At 41.4% G+C, this 20,414-nt stretch overlaps 3 protein-coding genes across 4 annotated transcripts; 2 read left to right on the top strand and 1 right to left on the bottom strand.

The window, feature by feature from the left end:
* Positions 1-7,257: 7,257 nt before the first annotated feature.
* Positions 7,258-13,907, bottom strand: trim46a (tripartite motif containing 46a). Its single transcript, XM_026373081.1, has 12 exons — positions 13,678-13,907; positions 12,590-12,848; positions 11,926-12,076; positions 10,931-11,129; positions 10,706-10,852; positions 10,524-10,619; positions 9,898-10,151; positions 9,679-9,800; positions 9,249-9,578; positions 8,389-8,618; positions 8,234-8,301; positions 7,258-7,705 (listed from the first exon to the last, which is right to left on the bottom strand). The coding sequence occupies exons 1-12, from the start codon at positions 13,735-13,737 to the stop codon at positions 7,258-7,260; spliced, it is 2,364 nt and encodes a 787-aa protein (XP_026228866.1). The 5' UTR covers positions 13,738-13,907.
* A 572-nt stretch (positions 13,908-14,479) lies between these two features.
* On the top strand, positions 14,480-17,784 carry tmem107l (transmembrane protein 107 like). Of its 2 annotated transcripts, none has more exons than XM_026373083.1 (5): positions 14,480-14,824; positions 14,982-15,049; positions 15,124-15,224; positions 16,415-16,511; positions 16,648-17,784. In XM_026373083.1, exons 1-5 carry the CDS (start codon positions 14,738-14,740, stop codon positions 16,715-16,717), a joined length of 423 nt encoding a protein of 140 aa, XP_026228868.1. In that variant the 5' UTR covers positions 14,480-14,737; the 3' UTR covers positions 16,718-17,784. The 2 variants fall into 2 exon arrangements, with proteins under 2 accessions (XP_026228868.1, XP_026228869.1); XM_026373084.1 differs by lacking the exon at positions 16,415-16,511 and adding an exon at positions 16,235-16,331.
* Positions 17,785-17,924: 140 nt separating this feature from the next.
* On the top strand, positions 17,925-19,954 carry krtcap2 (keratinocyte associated protein 2). Its single transcript, XM_026370233.1, has 5 exons — positions 17,925-18,048; positions 18,609-18,763; positions 18,970-19,033; positions 19,274-19,340; positions 19,458-19,954. The coding sequence occupies exons 1-5, from the start codon at positions 18,045-18,047 to the stop codon at positions 19,576-19,578; spliced, it is 411 nt and encodes a 136-aa protein (XP_026226018.1). The 5' UTR covers positions 17,925-18,044; the 3' UTR covers positions 19,579-19,954.
* The last annotated feature ends 460 nt before the right edge of the window (positions 19,955-20,414 follow it).

The following is a 20,414-nucleotide window of genomic DNA, read 5'->3' as shown; positions in this document are numbered from 1 at the left end:
CTTACATACGGACGCTTGTGTGTGTGTGTGTGTGATTGGGATGGTTGTGCAAGAGAGACAAAAGCCTTTTTGATGGTGCAGCAGTGTGAATAAGTCTGTTTGTGTCAGTATGTTGATAGAGAGAGGGCAGCGGTGGGAAAGGCCACACCAGAGGTTCTCATCCCATGTGTGTGTTACATTGGCCTCTCTTCCTGAGCTCAAAGAGGCTGCCCCTGACAGAGAGCGTACAGACACAACACTGTATTGTGCTGGAATCGAGCTCAAGAGAAGCTAAGCTGAGAAAACTGGAGGTGGGAGGTAAATGAGCTACAGTTTGTGTAAAAGAGAGAACCAGAAAGAAAAAGGGAACATTTCTGAGCAGGAGATGAGTTGGCAGAGGAAGAATGTATAAATGAGGCAAAGATAAGAAACAGAAGGGCCGAGGACAAAAGTATAGGAGTCGGATCTGAAGACGAATAGAAGTCTGGCTTGCTCTGTAGTTCCTTGTTACGTGACATAAATTTAACCAGAGTCCCCAGCCATGCTAGCAGCAAGCTGTACTTACACTGTACTTATGTACAGCAATGATATGAGCTAAGCACGAAAATCAACACGTTAACATGCTGATAAGCGTGTATATCATCCACCATCTTAATTTAGCATGTGAGCATGCTGACATTTTAGGTATAGACATAAATCAAACTGTTGGACAAATTAAAATCATGAGCAGTATTTTACTGAATATGTGAGAGCTCTGTCCTGCTGGTGTTCCTAGATGTACAATCAGACTATCACTATATACATTAAACTTCACCTAAATTTCGCAGCCATTAGATGTTAAAATATTTGTCTGGTCGACTAAACAACTCTGCAAAGCAGAAAGCATACAGGTGAGAAATGGAAGAGGTGTAAATGAGGGAAAAATAAACATTACAAGCATAAGGGGATTTAATAAGTTTGGTCAGTTATAAGATAAAGGTTTGGTTAAAAAAAAAAAGGAGATGAGTGTGTGTGAGTCATCCCATCCTCTTGACATAGGATAAAAGGACATGTTCTGCTAACATCTCAGATGTAGTCAGTGATAAGTGGGGGCTTTGTAAATAGAAATAAGTCATTTGTTAGGAAAAGGAAGGTGGGGGTGGTTTAGTTCAGTAGAAAAATGACTAAAGGATGAGTTCAGGAGCGTTGGGTGTCGTCTATTCTTCTGCTGACAAGAGACATCAATAAGGTTTGAGGGACAATGCGTGGAGTCAGATAGACTGTCTGGACGCACCCTTCATTAGAGGAGAACGTGTTAAGTGTTAGGCGGGAAATAAAGCATCTTTGGACAACAGCCAAACAGTAACATGAGGTCTATGTTCTGTATATGAGTGTTTGTGGTGGAGTGGAGGTGATGAGGGGGGGTAATCAGCTGAACAATGAGTACAACTCACAAACAGGATCCCTCTGTTTCCTGAAGTAGAGACTGTCTCTTTAAACAGCACCCACTCACACGAGCTGACTGTTGTGCTTGTGTACACATTGTTTAGGCGCATACTTTATTGTATGTACAGTATTTTAGACACAGCGTCTGTGGAAGAGACGCGTCCAGTCTTCTCCGACGCAGTCGCGCCTGCTCGAACGCCGTGTGTGCCTTCAGATGTCTATTTCTGTCATTATAGGCGAATTCTGATGTATGGGTTTTGGTTCCCCCATAATTACACACAACAAAGTCTCTGCTAACATGCAGTCTGCAGCCAGACGCCGTGCATACTCAGCATATAAACACACACACACAGCATACACACTGGGAGGCAGTCAGCAGCCTGTGCACTTTCTGCCATCAGTAAAAGCACACCTGTCCCAGCTGCTGTTTTGAAGAGAACAAGAGGGAAAGAAGGAATGTGCTTCTCTCAGTTTTCCTGTCAGCCCCTCACCCTTCCCAGTCTCCCCCTCCCTTGATTTATTTATCTAATTATTCCCATGCTCAGCTATTGTTTCTGCTCTTCCTCCACACTGTCATCTCATTTATCTCTTTCTCACATCTTTCCCCCCAAATCTTTTACCAAAACATATCTCTTATCTCTCATATCATCTGCTTCTTTTGCTCAGTCTCCTCCTTCACCGTCGCTCCTCAATAACAACTTGGCTGTCTCAGACACAATCGTACAGTTGACTGCCGTGTTTTGGACGCTCCGATCATCTGCAGTGATAATCACACATGCCTTGTGAAAACGTCAGTCAAAGTTTTATATGACATTGTATAAGTTTTTACAAGCCGAGGAGAAACGAGCGCCCCAACGTTCTCACTTCAGATATGGAGGAGATTTCAGTGATTGACATAGCACTGCATGTAAAAGTTACCAAGTAAACATTTGCACTCGTGCTTTCTGTCATAGCTTTTTACTGGTGCACACATGTATCCATGTGCTCCCTTGTTTGTGAATGCAGTTGGTGCTGTAGTTATTTATGAGCAAGGCAGCAGCAGGGAGCAGCGAGTGACTCTCTATTCCCAGTTTCACCAGCTTCCCCACCTTTGCTTTGATTTTATAATCAGCATTTCTCTCCTCAGAGCCTGGAGGTCACACAGCTGTGTGACTCACAGGAACTTAATGTATGCATTGTAGCTAACACACAAAGACCACCTTCCCCATACAAACAAAACGCGACTCTTCAGCCGTTTTACTGGTGCCAGTTGGTGCCCACAGACCTTTTCTCTGTACTTCTGCCACGGAAATAGATTAACAGGCAGAACCTCAGGCATGTCCTAAGGGTTTGAGTGTGGTTCAGTACGTCCTGTCATCCAAATTCATTTTCACCCTGCTCCTTCTTCCTTCCTCCTTCCCTTACTCCTCCTCCAGCTTCTGTCACCTTCAGAAAGAGAACATGGAGTGAAGTGATATGTGGACAGCAAGTCATTAAGCTGTCAGCCTATCAACCAAAATACTGTCAGCATAGATGAACATTCACATTTGGCCATTGATATAAATAATGTGTCAGGTATCCTTCTGTTTTAGCAGTAGATCTTATGAAGGACTCAGTTAACTGTGTTTGACTTCAGTGGACATTACATGTCAATCTCAATGTTTAAGCCAACTCATATCTACAAAGTTATATCACTGTGTTTTGCTAGTAATTAGTTACATTTTCCTCAAACTCAAACTTCTTTTTATACTCATAGTCAATTATTTATTTCCAATACTACTGAATACAACCACATATCAGGTTATGGCTGTGAAGAATATAATTAGGACTTTATGATCAGCTAATGTTTTTCCAGTCTAAAAATGACACACGCTCATACATAAATACCCACAGAGCCTGAGGGGCTTCAGTCCTGTCTGAGCATGCATGCTCACTTTGGCATCCATCCAGAAAACACACATGTGGTGGACACTGTGTGTGTGTGTGTGTGTGTGTGTGTGTGTGTGTGTGTGTGTGTGTGTGTGTGTGTGTGTGTGTGTGTGTGTGTGTGTGTGTGTGTTATTTATGTGAGATGTAGATTTGGAAGTGTTTTGAATGGCAACCGTGTCAAGTGGATTTGGATTTGATTTGGCTAGTATGCATGTGGGTGTCAGTACAATGGCATACAAAAACTGTTACTGTGATGTGTACAGTCCAAACTTATGTGAGTGGCGGCGAATGCAGACACAATCCGTAGCCACAGCTGGAGTGAGGCTCAGGACATTTTATGTAGAGTTATGGAGAGTTTATGTTTTCGTGCAGAAGGTGGACAGACAGTGTGATGTGCAGGGGTGCTGAGGAAAGACAGGAGACACAGCTGTTCAGGGGACTCAGACTCTGTGCTTGCATTAGCAAACATGTCCGCAGCTTCCTGCACTGTATGCACATTTGAAAGTTTGCTACTACACCTGATTGCGTGTGGAACTTATTCTGCATGGCACTCAGCATTTTATCAGTTTGCTTCTGTCAACCCCAACATGTAAAACAAAGACTTATTTGCTATTGAGATACAGCAATTTCATCCCATGTTACTATTCCCAACACCCTTGTTAGTCTTAGAATATAATTGTGTTCAATTTGAGGGTTGAGGAAGTTACTTAGAGGACTAGTGAAACAAGGAATAAGGAAAAACTCTGGTGCTATGACTCAGTTTCCAGATAAGTTTACCTAGGTGAACCAGATGACTGATAAGCTGTAATGACATATAGATGATTAATATACATCTGGTTTCATCTGGAATTGTAAAACATCAACATTGACAAGGGTCAATATAACGAAACTATAGCATGTGAAGAAAAAGGGTTTTCCCATAATTGGCAAATACTGTAGATGAGTTTCTTTTTCATCTTTTCATCATCGTCAGCTCATCCATTAAATCATCTTAGACAGAAAATAGCAGTGTGTTATGTGTTATTTTTGTGTGGGTGTGAATCGCACACCCACACACTTGCGTGCAAACTCACAAACACTGGCTGAACCTTTGTAGGGAGGAGTTCTGTCAGGTAAACAAGCGTAAACTAAACTGAGCTGTAGCTAAGAAATTATGCAATCCCACTGGAGACAGAGCCCTGCGGATGTAGGTGAGAGCTAGAAACACATTAGTAAAATGTTTTTCAGTGGCACATTTTCCAATGAGGTTTATCCGCCTCCAGAGCAAATGCGGGAAGTGTAGATTTTCCAGTTTCGTTATGTTGGTCTGGGTTTTTTGTTGTTTTGTTTTTTTCCTCTTTGTCTTGTATCTTATCACTTCTTGTATATGTGATGTTAATACAGTGAACCCAACTGTAATTAATATGTGAGGCTCTCTTAAATTCCAAGTGCAGACTAATTAATCTTGGCTGAATGCGTAAAGAAATAGGTACAAAAAGCAGAGAGGACAAAATAACAAAACAAAATAAGAAGAGGGTGGGAGACCTTTTTTCCCGGAGTAACCTGATAACTGACACAAAGGTTGACTCAGAAGAACCAAACAGTAGCTGAAAGCTCTTAACTTGCAATATCTGACATGTAATCACAGATTTACGACCAGACAAGTCAGTGTTGACACATTGTGCACCTGTTGCTGACAAAAACACAAAAGTACACAAAGAAATCAACAAAGCACAAACAATGTCGCCCCCTAATGGTGAATTCGTAACACTGTCATCTCCTGCAGGACACAGGTCTTTCAAACAGAGAGCTCCAACCTTGGTTTGATTGCAACAGCTCCGTGTTTATGTAAAAAGAGGATGACAAATGTGCAACCTTTCTGGTGTTACGCAACATCCATCAACATTTAACTTTGTTAGACATGTGGAAGGTCCCTATTTTTACAAGTCTGTGTTGTAAGAGCTTGTTAAAACAAAGTTCTAACTACCAGTCCCTCCGGCTCGCCAGCTGAACCTGAATTTCTCTACAGCTGACATATAATACAGATGTTGAGCTCTAAGCCCGTCTTCTCTGTTACAGCAGTTTGGTATCAGGTGACCTAGGGTGTGTTCGCGTTCTGAACAGAAAAGGATTAATGAGTTTAAACCTTGTGGTACAAAAGAAGCAGCTCTGGCTCAGTCGAGTGATTAAGGGAACACTTGCCCCGACAAGCCAGTTGGCAGCACACACTCATGGAGACACTAGTTTTTTCCGTGCCACTGAAAGAAAGAGAGTTGATTTTTAATCCTAAATGGAGTCGTGCTCCACCGTTTACAACAGGAGACAATTAAACCAGTTGACAGTTTCAGCATTTGACTGAAAACTTGTATGTGTTTGCGATAGGACAGGTAGGGCGGTGACATGACAGGTGCATTGAAAATAAAAGAGGTTTAACACTAACAACAGAGTCCTGGGTTACAGCCAATATGTAATATACAAAATACAGATACACCAAAGGAAAAGTTCTGTGCAGGCATTGGATTATGGATTTCTCATAAATAGCCACCACTGTCCCAAATGTGTTTGTTGTGCAAGAAAAATGCAACATCACAGCATTTACTACAAATACAATAACAGTGTACAATTGACCTTAACGGTTCTCATGGGTCATTATTTCACAAAAAGCGACTCTGTTTTACAGTTATCAGTAATTTATTATTTTTTCTCATGACACGATAGAAACATTCTGCGAGCAAGGCAAAGTAAATTAGGAGATTTTTGTTTTTTGATATGCTACAGTCTAAAGTCATTCAGGTGCTGTGGTGTAAACACACAGACACAACAGAAAGCATGAAAGTCACATGCCAGAGCTCTCGCAAACACACGCACACTTCAGAAAACCATATCAAAATACAGTCAGAGCCAGTGGATTTCGAAATATTACAATACAAACAACATCTGAGCTTTTACATTCCCCAAACATAACCGTGAGTCAGCTCAGTCAACAAGTCAATAAACGAGTGTCAGTTGGAGGAAAAAACTAAATCCGAAGTCCAGATTTAAGTGAACCAGAGCTCCCTAATAGAGATACTCCACTTGCTCTAAGTGTCCATTAACATGTATGTGCAAATCACTCAACCACAGTATAACACCGGACAAGTAGGTCATCTGCATTTTTAACGTTCATTAAAATGTAAAACACGTTGTTCATAAGTCAACCAGCATAATGGGAACATATTTCTCCAAACCAATGTACTGTGATTTCTCTTGTAATATGAGAACACCGGGGACACTGTGAGCATGTTAACTTTGCCACACAAGTCCTTCTGAAACGCAAAACAGCGACTACAAAAAATACCAACTGGGACTGTGAAATACCACAGAGACACGTGATCCTGACATAGGCCAGGAGAACTTTACAATTCAACAACCAGATAATATTCACATTCTTTAATTCTGCAATATATTCACATTGTTACCATTTGTTGAGGCTACATAAAAAATGAAGCTAGAAAAACAGACATACAGTACATCTGAGGTGCTTTTACAAGGTGATCTGCATATATGTAAGTTATTGATCCTAGTTACACTTGCATGCAACCTTTGTTGTCTAATTCTTGTGGGAGAAATGAAGAATGAAGTGTAAAGGGATGGCAATTTTATTTTCACACATGGCAAAGACTCCTGTGTTTGCTGCACCTTGTCAACATAATTCTGCATAGTCGAAAATTATTTCAGCAACAATTTCCAAAGGAGAATCAGAAAGCCAAAAAAAACAAAAGCAGAAAAAAGGAGATATTTTCAGGCCAAAAAGTGCAAACGAACTTCAAATATTTAAGTCAGATCTCAAAAATTACATTGCAAAAAATATTTAATCATATTTGCCATTAGCATTTTAATGAAGTATTAAAGTTTGACAAGATCAAGGCAATTAATTATCAACTTACATTAGGAGGAATACAAATCACCTCAACTCTCACTATAATTTTATTTACTGAGGTTTGTTGGACGTGTTTGGATGGTTACCCTCCGTGGTGGTGGCTCCTCGATGGTTCGATTAGCCACAAGATCCTGCAGCTGCAGCGCTCCTCCGCCAATGAAGCAGAAAGCTGGACACACTGGAGCTGAGCAATCCACGTGTCCTTCCCAAAGGACGCGCAGTGAATGGGCATCGTAGAAGGTGACTCGTCCTTTGTCACAGTCCAGACAGACTCCTAGTCGGGGAGGCAGAGGTGCAGTATGAGCGTGAGGCAGGTTGCTTTGACTGCTGCTATGGGAGTGCAAACCTCCGTGGCTCTGGCTGTCCCCCTGGCAATGGCTTAGACCGTGTCCTTGAGGAAGCAGGATCTTGCCCATGCCCATGGTGAGAAAGCAAAATGGAGGTGAGTCCTGGCCATCCTCTGCCCCACTGTCATGGCCACTGTCTGGGTCACATCTGGGAGAAAACAGAGGAAAGTTAGGCTGAACAAGAAAAGTGTTGATGCAACATAGTCACAAAAAGTGACTATGTTGCATGAAAGTGTCTGGATGCCACAGTCATTAGACACATCTTCTCACAACCGAAGCAGGAACAGCTGGCAATTTGTCACACACACTTTGTGATGTCTTAGCACTGCACAAAAAAAGGCTGAATCACAAAGGATTACGTCTCCTCGTGTCTCCACAGGTCACTCTGCATTTGGGCATGATAAAGTCGATTCAGCAATGCTACAGACTTTACAATTTCACCAATCAATGTTTTCAAATTAACAACAGATAAATGAATACTTGTAATGTGTGGGGTCGATCTCAGTAACCGACAGGCAATTATTACCTGACTCTGCAGTTCCAATTATCTCTACAGAGCATTTTATCTGAGCGTTTTCTTTGAGGTCAACCCATAACTTATTTTTCTTCAGTTTCACTGCTCTCATCAACAGCAGTAAAATAAATTGTGAAGCTGAGGAGACTATGATTTAATTACCGAGGACTGGCCATGTCCTGAGGAAGATGGAACCACTCTTGTAGCTTTACCTCCTGCCCTACCCCCACCTATAAGAGAAAGAAATGGAATGGCAGTGATTCTCTATATGCAGCACATTTTCATTCCAAAAACAACTAGCCAAAAAGCATCCCTACCTTTACCAGGTAAGATCCAGGCTCCACAGAGCATGCCCAGTAGTGTCTGCCTTGAGTTACTGCCACGTCAGCCACCAGCAGGTCAGAAGTCAAGTGGCATGATGTGAGTGCACGGTCTGCAGCCTGCAGGAGGGAGATGCCTGGCACACTGCGGGCATAGGTCTGGCCTTTACCCAGTGCCAGTCTGTCAGCATGCAAACCCCAGCGAGAATCCAGAGAGAAACTCAACACTAGGAGGAGGGAAAAGGAGGGAAGGGAGGGGTAAAGAAGGAAAGAGATAACGAGGAAGGTACAGGAAAGGAGTTAGGAGGGAGGAAGGGTTAGATTGTGAAGCTCGGACTGAGTCAGACTGCATCAAGTCTGAAAATGTCATGGAAATACAGCTAAGGAAGAGGGGGAGGAGAACACTGAATACGAGGCAGATCAACAGAAAAGGGTGTATTCAAGAGGAAACATATAGGTGTCAACTTATCAGACAGTTAGATTACTGTTTAAATGTTGTCTTGTTAACGGATGACTATGAATAATAGTGGCAGAAACAAAGGAAAACACAAACACACAATAATGTGAAAGTGTAGAAAGAAAGACAAGCAGAAACAGTGTGGCTGGGATGACACTAGGATGCAGAACAGAAAAGGAAGATTTGGTGCAGATGCTAAAATAACAAAAACGGGAATGGAAGAAAAAAAGAAATGAAGAGAAAAGAATAAAAATAAAAAGATTAGTCATTCAATTGAGCAATTACAGAACTGGAACCATTTTGTTATCAATGTGTAAACAAATGCAAGATGGAGAGTCTGTATGGTGAATATAAAATATAAAAATGTCATGATGTAATGTAATAGTTGTGCAAATCTCACCAGATGCTGGTGGAGTGTGGAGGTAAACTTCCTCACTGTACTCTCCAAACCCAGCCTTGTTGCAGCCTCTCACCCTGAGCACGTACACACTGTCCATCTGCAGTCGGTCAACCACGGCACTGGTCCCTCTCACTTCATCCAGGCGCAGCCACATTGTTGAAGCATTAGGGGATCTTGTGCCGCCCCATGTGGCTCCAGCTCCCCCTGCTCGTCGCTGATATTCGACAGAAAAGTGCCAAGCCGGAGCCGAGTCCTGAGGAAGGCGCCAGCACAAAAACAGCTGGTCATACGCTAAAGTCTTCTGAGTGTCAATAACTGGAGCCAGTGGGGCTGTGGAAGAACGAAAGCAATTGAGGATGCAGTTTACATAAATAATACATAATAGTCTTCAGAAAGTGTCCTTTCATTGTTCAGCAACGAAGAAGCTCACCACGTATAAACTCCAAGCTGTTGATTAGTTTGACCTCTTTGGTTGCATCTAAGTGAAAGTGTCTAAAGGAGGGATCTGCAGCAAGAGAGAAACACTGGAGGTTTTCTATGGCCTTCACCAGCCTGGAGGAGCGGACACAGTGACAAAAAGAAACAGCACAAAAAATAAGTCAACAAGCCAAATGAAACCAGTTAGGATTTAGCTGAGTAACTACTGTACCTGCTGTGAGTGATTCTGGCTGCCTGAACAAAGCACGGGGCATCCGTCTCTTTGAGTAGCTCCTGTGTGTAGGCCATCAGGCCTGCATTGTCCAGCAGGCCTTGCCTCTCTGAGACCTGAGCAGACAGCGCTTGCTCCCTCCTGCTGCGGGATTCCTCCAAGGCCAGAGCAAGAGCCCCCTGACGCTCAACTACAGATGCTCCCAGCTCCCGGATACAATGCGTCAGCTGCTGCAGAGCCACTGAGCTGTTTGCCTTGAGAGAGACAGAGAGGGAACCCAAAGAGTGGGGAAGATAAGATGATGAAGGGGATACATCTTGCTTTTGTGTGAAAAGACAATGGCTGATTAGGAGTGACACACACGCAGAGAACGGCTTTTACTACCACTAGCACAGGAGTGTGCAATTACACTGGAGCCCAGTGTCTCTGGAGGGGCCCACATAATGCAACCTGTCCCTTCGGCTGCAGTTGTAGTTACAGTGAAGTTTCAGGAGAGAGACTGGAGATGCCTACCCATTGTTTAAAAGCACAGTAGAAAAGGAGTTTTCTCTAAAGAACACCTTTTTGTTAGTGTCAGAAAACTGGAAAAACTGCAAGGTAACAACATAAATATGATTACTTCCTACCTCCATCTGTTTGATGACAGCCTCCAGTTGAGTGATCTGGCTCTGTATCGTCTGCTGGTTGGCCATGATGAAGTTGACTTCCTTAGTGATCTTGTCCTGTAAGACCAAAACAAACATTTACACTTTGAAGCTGTTAACATCTGGACCCTGATTTAGTGCAAACGTACTTTACACCAACTCACCTTGAGGGCCTGGTAGGCCTGTGCTATAGGCAACACTTTGTGTCCATGGTGGACACGTCGCAGCTTACAAAGTGGGCACAGCAACCTCTGGCAGTTCCGGCAGTACCACTGCAGTCTCTCCTGCTCATGCTCTGTGCACGTTAGGACCTAGGGCACCGAGGAAGATTAATGCACAGTGACAACAGAACCGAAGCTGCTGTATATCAAACGCAAAAACAGACAAACCTTTGGCCTAAAGTTGTTAGTCGGGAGAATGTGTTCGTGCTGAGCTCGGGGAGTTCCCCAGGGGTGGTAGAGTTTGAAACACTCGTTGCAGAAGTTGGACTTGCAGTCAGCACAGCCTTTGGTGGCCTCCAGAGACTGAGGAGGTTTACAGAACCCACACATGATGGCTACGCTGCCCAGACTTACAGTGTGCCTGTACCTGGGGGGCAGACGGGGGGACAACGAGATAAGAACAGGGCTTAGGCAACTCTGCAGCAGTAAGGAAAGATAGCAAGTAAAAAGGAGTACTTTAAACTTAAGAGAGAGAACTGAGCTCATCTGAGTTCGTCCTGCTTCTTTTTAGTAGGTAGAAGTGCTACTCTTTAAATGCCTGACCTGGATACATCAGCAGCAGCTGCCTTGTTAGTGTGTCCTGCGCAGTAAAACATGCACCGTCACACTTTCCTGACCAACACAACTACTGCCTGGGGAGAGAGAGCAGCTGCAGCCATCAAACTACTGCGTGTGAAACTGGGAAACTCTCTCCCCTCGACCCAAACCACATCTAAAAGGCGACCTCTCTCACTTTGATCTTGAAGAAGATGACTATTAACATTACCAACTTAATTTCGGTGTAATGTATCTTCTTTATCAGGGCAGTTGCTGCCATACAATGCAGTTTTTGAGCTGTCTCTGCAGTCTGATTCTAGGTTTTGCATTGGATCAGGACTAAATGAGAGATTCATTATTGAAACTCCTTCGAGCAAATGATTTTCTGTCTCATTTATAAAGCAGTATTGACTAAGCTCTTCACTTGCTGCCTTTCTTCATTATGTGCAAGACGGGTTAAAGGGGACTTTTCCAAAAACCCTGATTACTTTGTTTCTGATTTCTGTTAATAATCTGATGTTGATCAGATATAAGAGACACAAGTTACATTCAAAACAGTAACATAAGCTCTGACTCTGACTACATCTGAGCATAGAGTATATTATGGCATTTGTGCATATGCACACCTCTCCACAATGCGCTCCAGAGTGAGGTTGCGGAGGCAGTCCGTCAGGCCTCTCTCTCCCAGCTCCACATCCTGCTGACAGATAGGACATGGGAACAGCATGGGGGGAGAGGACATGTCCTTACGCCTTCGCCCTGGATGCGTACCACACACTGGTAAAAGAAAAGTGCAGAAAGAGACATGATCAAACAAATAGAGGCAACAAGGTGTTTATAGAATGAAAGAACAATTAATAAAAATATTGGGAAAGACAGATGGAGCTCAAATTTGTCCCTCCTCCACTGTGTTTGGAAAACAGTAAGAAATAAAGGTTAGCTCACAGCAGAGTAAACACTTTGTTCACACAGTCTGAAAGCACACCTGCTCGAGCGATGCTTACTGACTCTACTGCCTCCTTGACTCTTCCTGCCCCTGTGACTACGCACTTAAATAAGTCATGAGATGAATGCATAAAGCTCTGAATGTGGAGCAGGATGTTGATGTGTCAGCTGAATTATCTATAAAACTGAGAAACGAAGAGCACTGTAGCATCGTAGCATCATTAGCATTATTAAATCATGATGTCAGCCATAGGTGATTTGATGCTGACACCATTTAGTTTTCCTGCCCAACATTTAAAACACAACTTCTAGTAACTGACTTAAAATCCCAATAATTTTCTCCACCTGTTTTTAGAACCCGTTCCAGGCGGTCGGGGGTTCTGGGTGTGGGTCTGCGTGCCTGTCGTGGGGAGCGAGTGTTGGGAGTGGAGGCTGGTGAGTTGGGTTCTGCAGGGAGCTCTGGAGGAGGATAACCTCTTTGTACCAGCACCTCAGCCGCACACAGCAGACACACGCTGTGTTGGCATGGCAGAAGGATGGGCTGCTTCACCATCTCATCACACACGGGACAATTGAGCTCCTTTTCCATACTCTTCATGCTGGACTGCAGAAGAAGGGAGAGAAGTGAACAAGGAGTCAGAACAGATAAAGGCTGAGTCACTGGTATAAATAAAGAAACCGTTGCTCTTTACATTGTGCCCCTCCTGTACTCTATAAATGTATATGAATTGTGTAGGAGTGAGAAGTGAAAAGCTGCTGCTGCTGCAAACTCTGGATATACAAAACACATTGAGGTCAAATGTGGAGGAAAAATAGCTTCCACTAACTTCAAGTGTTATCCAGCCGCCCTTAACATTATTAGAGTCACCTGGCCTCCGCTTGATTTGAAAAATTCACATTTAGAATTAGTTTAGAAAGCTCTGGCATACAATTTGGCAACTGGGAATGATGCATTTACCCAAGACAGACGATTAGATATTCTAAATCAATAACTTAAATACAGCTTTCAGTTTTGCTCATTTTGCGGCCTCGGTTTTACACACGTAGTCCTGGCCTGTTCGGCGCAGCATCCCGTTTCTATGACAACGCGCATCATCTCTGCCTTATCGTCCTGTGCGGCCCGTAACCACGCATTTAAGCTACTGTTATCATATTGTGTTGCTTTTGAGCATCAGACATCCACTTCTTTATCTGCAACAACGCTTGGATCTTTGTGGTCGTATCATTTGTGGTCCTCCTTTTATGTTTCTACCGTCCAGCGCGACAGAGAAAAAATATCTCGATTGAATGCATGCCAGAAATCGTCTGAATACAGAAGTGTTACACATTGCTTCATCACATCTATACATACAGAAATGTAGTGTGATAATAATGCGTTTTAAATTCGTACACATCTAAATAACACAGGGTAGTAAAAAGGGCTTCGTACTCACACTAATGCGAACCAGCGCGTCCATGATCGACGTGAAGGTTTCCAGCTCCGCTTCTGCCATGCCTCCACGATTCCAGTTTCTCTGTGATACAGCGACTAGACAGTCTTTTTGTGTCGAGGGCAGGTTCAAGTCGCACTAAGGTAAGACAAGCGTAGGCCTGGACTAGTCTACCGTCACCAGGGATAGTAACAGCTCCAGGTGCTTTTCTGCGTGCTGGTGCGCACACGCTGATTCTGTAGAGGCTGTCTGGAAGCAACGAGTCGTGGTATGAAATAGGATGGGAGGGGGGGTCTGGAGCAAGGCCTATAGGCTACTGCAGCCACACTGGCAAGGAGCTGAAACTGATACAATTAACCCTGCTGGTATTACGTTATGAGCAACAGCTATTTTATTTTAATCTAATATAAATGAAAAAAAAAACAACCATGTCAGGTGTTGCCATAATAACCATACAGTGATTGTTATCGGTTAAAAATCATTATACTGCTACAGACGACGTTTAAATAAATGTGGTTGTGGACTATTTATTGTTAGGCACTCAGTCACAGTAGTGTAATTAGCCTGTTATTGTATTTGGTATTTATGTGTCCAAGCAGCTGTCTCCTGATCGTTGTTTTCGCAGGCTCCTGTGCCTTCGTAACCTAAAAGCCAAATTGTTTGTGCCCCAGTTTGTCGTGTTATCGTTAGGTGGCAGTGTGTACTAAGAAAAACAAGAACACTCCTCTTTCAATCATTGGATGTGGCCGGAACCTTTGGGTGCAGGTTGTTCTTTCGGTCAGTAATAAAGGATACACCAGCTCGGCGGTTGTTGTAGCAACCGTGTTCAGCGTCTGGGTTTGGTTAAAGTTATAGATGATTAATTTTTACTAAACGTTTTAACGACATGTTATCTGAATCAGTTTCTATACATTATACAACGTTAACTTAGCTTTGATTAATGTGGTTTGCGTTCTCATGGGATACATTTGATTTATTATCTTTCTGTAGCTACATGCTAAATTAGCAAAACGGTTTTGTTTTACACGGTGTCATACATAAAGTAAATAGTTGCGGCTTTAGCATGTCGGCTGTCAGCAGCCTTGTCCCCGCACGGTTTCTTACCATCATAGCTCATCTTGTTATCGTTATCACTATCTTTTGGTCAAGGGTAAGTAACTCTGACTGAGAAGAAAAAATATATCTAAACGCCTGTGTTGTGTGATAAGGTTAACGCTTTGTGTTGACTGTTACCTATTGTTACCTTATGTCTTCATCAGTCCTACTGTAATATTTTATTTGTGTGTGTGTGTTTGTTTGTTTTGTAGGAAAACAATGTGAAGGCTTGTTTACCTTTGGACTACACTCAAGAGCAATATGACGATACAGACAAAAAGTAAGAAAACTTTTAAGAAATACATAAAATGCAAAAAGAAAAACTTTGACTCTAATGCTTAAACATTGTTTCAGGTTGGTGGTTGCGTTGGGAGTCACCCTGGGCTTGTTTGCTATAGAGTTGGCTGGATTCTTTTCAGGAGTGTCCATGTTCAACTGCAGCCAAGGTCTCCTGTGTATCCTTTACACTAACACTGCTGGTCCTTCATTGACAATAATTTACAGTGGCAAGAAAAAGTATGTAAACATGTGGAATTTTACGAGTTTTGATCTGTGTGATCTGAACTTTATCTAAGTCAAGAGTATTAACAAATATAATGTGCCCAAATAATAACAGATAATATAATATAAAAATAATGTCTTTATTGAGAATAACCATAAAAACCTTATAGTGCTAAGGGGAAAAAGTATGTGAACCACAGGTTGTCTATGGCAGTTCACCAAGAAGGAAGCTGCTGTTTACTAAAAAGAACAATGCTGAAGGCCTGAAGTTTGCCAAAGAGCACATTGACACTCTACAGCAGTATTAGCTAAATATTTTGTGAAGTGATTAAACTATATTAAACTATTTGGAAAGAACACACATTACTACATTTGGCTTAAAAAGGTCACTGCATATCATCATGAAAACATCTTCCCAGCTGTAAAGTATGTTGAAGAAAACATCATGATTTAGACCTGCATTGCTGCAACAGGGCCTGGCAAGTTTGGAGTGAGTGAGGGGAAAATGAATTCTCAAGTGTATCAAAAAATTCATCAGGATAATGTGAGAGTTTCTGTGCGTCAGCTGACACTCTGTAGAAGTTGGGTGATGCAACAGGACAATGACACACAACAGAAAAACAAAATATGCCTTTTGAAGTGGCCAAGTCAAACAGAAAACCTACTTCACATACTTTTTCTTGCCACTGTATATAAAATGAACATGTTATTAGGTTAACAGAAACATATCTTTTTCAGCACAGGTTTTCAACATTAAATTTTATTTGATATAAATTCAAATGTTACAGAGATGCATTGGAGTCCCATATCATGGGACAATACAAAAGTGGGCATGAGATAGCAGCAACCACAATAAAACAGTGATACAAATTAGAGTGATAAGTGGCATTAAAAAGTCAGTCTAGTATTCAGTTACAATTCCATGACTCCACACTCTTGTAAATGTGCCCTTCACCTACAATAGCAACAGGAGTCCATGCCAGTGCCTCAGTGGCTCTACTTTTCTTTTTGTTTGAGCAGTGGGAGTGTGACATCTACTGGTGGATCCTTGCCATTTGCAGGTTAGTGAATATATACTTAATGTTGTTTTTTTGTTTTTTTTCTTTTTCCAAAAACATTTTTCCCTGACGGATATTTCACCCAGCACTGGCTGTCCACTGCAGCGCATCTGTCTCCTTGTCTTTCTTTGTGTTTGAGAAGTGGGAATGCTGGACATACTGGGTTATTTTTGCACTCTGCAGGTTTGTGCTGACGTACATGCATCCATTAGCAGGGAGTGCATGTATGAATAAGTATTAAGTATGAGCCCATATATGCACTGTGACTGAGTCCATAACGATTCTTCTTACATTTATCTCTGTTTTTCTCTCCTTGTAGCGTGCTACCTGCTTTTGTGGAGATTGTTTTGTTTATAGCTGTTTTTGGACTGAAGAAGAAGCCCTTATGAAAGGTGGATGTGATGCGAAATACTACAAAATATTATGGATGTTTCATCTGATACTGTACCTACAGAAAGTGGTTTGTTTGTGCTGCACAGACAAATGAATTGAAAAACAGTCAGTGTATTGATGATGCATATGCTGGTATACAGTGTATACTCACGTCTGCATTGACGTTTACCGTATATATCTACTTAAAATTGCACAAATCAGTGCACATCTTGTAGACTACAGGCAATCATGTTGCAATCGTTTAAGTACAGTAATCTGTTGCCTCCCGCAGGCAACATAAGTACCATGTTAAATCTGCACCAAGCCAGTAAAGAAAGGCATTTAGAAAGACAAACCCAGGAAAGAAATGAATTCCTTGCAGACATTTAGTAAACTGCCAAATAACAAGTAAAGACCATCTGTCAACAATTACACAGTAACATTTGTAGAGCTGGAAGGAGAAAAAGACTGGTGTTGTTGGTTTGTGCTACTTTTGTCAACTATTTAACATACAGTTGGGAAGTATAATCTATAGTAGCAGAAGTTTTTGAGGATATTCATTTTTTTATTATTTGAACATTTTTAATATGTAAGGAAAATAGTCAAAACCTTATTGTTCATAAAGAGGTATGAAGTTGGCCAAATTAGAAACAAACAAATACAGTACCTTTAAAATATTCTCAAGCACAATAAGTGAATACACACATTTAATAATTTCCCCCATTACTTCAGATTAAATAAAAGTTAAGAGTTTCCAGGGAGTGTGGAGGTAAGAGTATTAGATACACTGAAGCTACTGTATGTTCACCTGTGAAGTTACTACTCCAATGATGATGTGCCTAAAAAACAACAAATACTTACCAACAAACTACGGGACATATATCTGCTCTCTGCAGTGTTTGTATGGTTATGTATGCATTTTGTTAAACAAATAGGTACAGAAAAAGCATATTTTATATTATATTGTCCACTTTATGTCTAGTTGTACATAGAATGTGTGTTGTGAATTATATAAATAATGATTATTTGTCAGTAAATATTGCTTTTTCAGAATTATCTTAGTATTCTATTTGTATCCCAAATAAATTTTGTACATGTGGTTGTCTGTCCTTTTTTAACTTTTTCTGCACCCACAGTTTATTTTGTACATGTATATATTAAGAGACATACGAGGCCTGTGGAACCACATTCAGTCTCTTCCGGCTTCCGTACATTGGTCCCACCTCTCATTTAGACCGGGTCGTGACGTTTTTTGTTCCTAGAGCAGGGACAGTTCACCGGCTCAACGAAGTTAAACTTTATTTACCTCTGTTTCCTACGAGGACTGTATTTAAGCATTGGACAATGGGTACGTATTGCACGATTAATGGTGCGTTCACACATTCCTACAAAACATGTTTGTATTTGCGTAGATATAAGAAGTCCGCGTCTGTGTTTAAGCTAACGTCATCTAGCTAAGTACTGGCGTTAACTTGATAAAGTTAAGTCTGACGTTACACCAATTGATCAGAGCAACAATCTCGTATGTATTTCTCTAAAACAGCCAGTTAATAGCTTTTATTGTGTATTAACCAGCTCTTTTGGCTGCTGACGTGCGTTGTTTAGCATGATGCTAACAGCTAATATCTATCAGGAACGTTTATGTGCAAACACTGACGTGGCCTTACGTTGTGCACAGTGCAGAGCGCTTTTAACTGGATTTATGCAAAAGCTGCTCTCACGACAAGACACATCGAATTAGATGAAAGTACCTAGAATCATGAAATATTTAACCAGTCGATGTTAGGGTTAGGTAAAATCCCTTATCGGTTGAGGTCCAGACGGTTCTTTTGAAATGTATTACAGCCCAAATCTGATTCACTGATTTCGATGCTTTTACTGATGATATTGTATTTCTGGACATTGTAGCGGTGAACACAAGCACTTCTCTAGTACTGTCCAGTCTGCTGTCAGTGCTGGTGTTTGCTGGGATGCAGATGTTCAGCAAACAGCTAGGATCTACCGAGTGGCTCACCATCCTGGGGGGATTCCTGGGATCTGTCCTCTTCATCTGCTCCCTCACTGTATCCTTTTGGAGACTGAAGTATTATTTAATTACATGTTAATAGATTCTTTTAAGTAGTGCATTGCCAAAAATAATTCTTTCTTACAAAACATCTTCAATTGTTGTTTCCAACATAGTGTACCGGTAGTTATTTTAAAAAGAGAACATTGATGCAACATAGATATAAATACCATTATATAGAATGCTGCCTTAACTTTCTTCCAGGCATTTAACAACCTTGAAAACCTGATTTTTGGGAAGGGATTCCAAGCCAAGATATTCCCAGAAAGTAAGTAGATCTGGGGGGATCTAGAGCTGGGATCAGATTCATGCACACATCACCACACCAGCCTCACTCAACTCTCACTTCTAATGTACAGTTGGTCACTCATTTATAATATGCATTATACCATCTTTTTAACTTTAAGTGTATTTGAAATGTTGTCGAGTCATAACATTTGATAATAGATAGTCTTTTGATAGGTCTATGTTCTGTTCCTCACTTACATTTTGCATTCTCAAAATCCAGTTCTGCTGTGCCTGTTCCTGTCACTGTTTGCCTCTGGTCTGGTGCATCGTGTTTGTGTCACCACATGGTAAGAGACAGTACCTCTGCAGGTTATCAAAACCCACTACAGTAATACAATTGGTGTTTTTAAATATTTTTATTTTACACATTTTTATATTTTTGCTTTGTCTTTTTTTCTGCCCAGCCTGATATTCTCCCTCTTCGCCTTGTACTACATCAACAAAGTATCTGCCGCCCTCTACCAAGCAGCCGTACCTGCAGTAACACCAGCCAAGGCTGCCAGCAAGGGCAAAAGGAAGAACTGATGAATTTATTGAAATGCACTTGAATCCAGTAACCAGTCAATATTACCCAGGTGCTGAAAACCAGTTCAACAAAGCAGTTGCATATGTTGTCATTAACTTGTTAAATCCATGAGCTGTGGAGTATTCCTGCAGGTTTTTTAAACAGTTGCTTTGGTAAATGTACTTGGAAAGACACAACTCGTTTGTTTCCATTATAATGACTTGTTTTGATGTATGTAAGGCCATAAATAGCTTAACAGCTACATACATTCCAGTGTTTCTTCAGCATTTTAAACTGGTTGCAGAGAGATTCATACATCCTAGCACATTACTTGTAGATTCATCAGCATGTTATGTCAACTTTGCTCAATCCATTTTGTAATTAAACTCTAAAAAATATTTAGCATGTGGTGTTTTTTACTGGAAAACCCTGCTTTGTTTATTAATTTTTTTTAGATAGGTAGGTAGATAGACAGATACTTAGCCATTACATTGAGAAACATATGCACACGTAGAATATCATAGGAATAATAAGGGAAAAAATAAATAAATCTAAACAGACACAAAATTGCATCTTTAAGTTGTACACAGTTGTCAAATCTGCAGAACAAAACAGGAAAACTATTCTAAACTATGCTGAGATGAATGTGCAATACCAAGAAAGAAACTCATATAATACAATAAAATTAAGTTTAAGTCTCTCCCACCAGTGATAGCTAAACTGTTGGAACATGGCTGTCCACGGTCTGAATATAGTCATTGTACAGACCTTATCACAGCAGAGCTGTGAGAGGTCTCTGACTAAAGGTGCTCCGCTGTTTGACCAGCTGTGGAGAGGGTGTGAGCTGCTCTCCATG

This window comes from Anabas testudineus, chromosome 16 (genome assembly GCF_900324465.2).
Source record: "Anabas testudineus chromosome 16, fAnaTes1.2, whole genome shotgun sequence".
NCBI classification, from domain to species: Eukaryota; Metazoa; Chordata; class Actinopteri; order Anabantiformes; family Anabantidae; genus Anabas; species Anabas testudineus.
This window is presented reverse-complemented; position numbering and strand designations above follow the sequence as displayed.

Excerpts from the sequence above, each read along its gene's own strand:
- trim46a (XM_026373081.1), bottom strand. The coding sequence starts at position 13,737 with ATGGCAGAAGCGGAGCTGGAAACCTTCACGTCGATCATGGACGCGCTG. Across the intron at positions 10,152-10,523 it reads CTGTCATCAAACAGATGGAG|GCAAACAGCTCAGTGGCTCT; the intron begins GTAGGAAGTAAT and ends GTCTCTCTCAAG. Across the intron at positions 8,302-8,388 it reads CTGGATCTTACCTGGTAAAG|GTGGGGGTAGGGCAGGAGGT; the intron begins GTAGGGATGCTT and ends TTTCTCTTATAG.
- tmem107l (XM_026373083.1), top strand. The coding sequence starts at position 14,738 with ATGTCGGCTGTCAGCAGCCTTGTCCCCGCACGGTTTCTTACCATCATA. Across the intron at positions 14,825-14,981 it reads TCACTATCTTTTGGTCAAGG|GAAAACAATGTGAAGGCTTG; the intron begins GTAAGTAACTCT and ends TTTGTTTTGTAG. Across the intron at positions 15,225-16,414 it reads CTGCAGCCAAGGTCTCCTGT|CACTGGCTGTCCACTGCAGC; the intron begins GTATCCTTTACA and ends TATTTCACCCAG.
- krtcap2 (XM_026370233.1), top strand. Across the intron at positions 18,764-18,969 it reads TCTTCATCTGCTCCCTCACT|GCATTTAACAACCTTGAAAA; the intron begins GTATCCTTTTGG and ends ACTTTCTTCCAG. Across the intron at positions 19,034-19,273 it reads AGCCAAGATATTCCCAGAAA|TTCTGCTGTGCCTGTTCCTG; the intron begins GTAAGTAGATCT and ends CTCAAAATCCAG.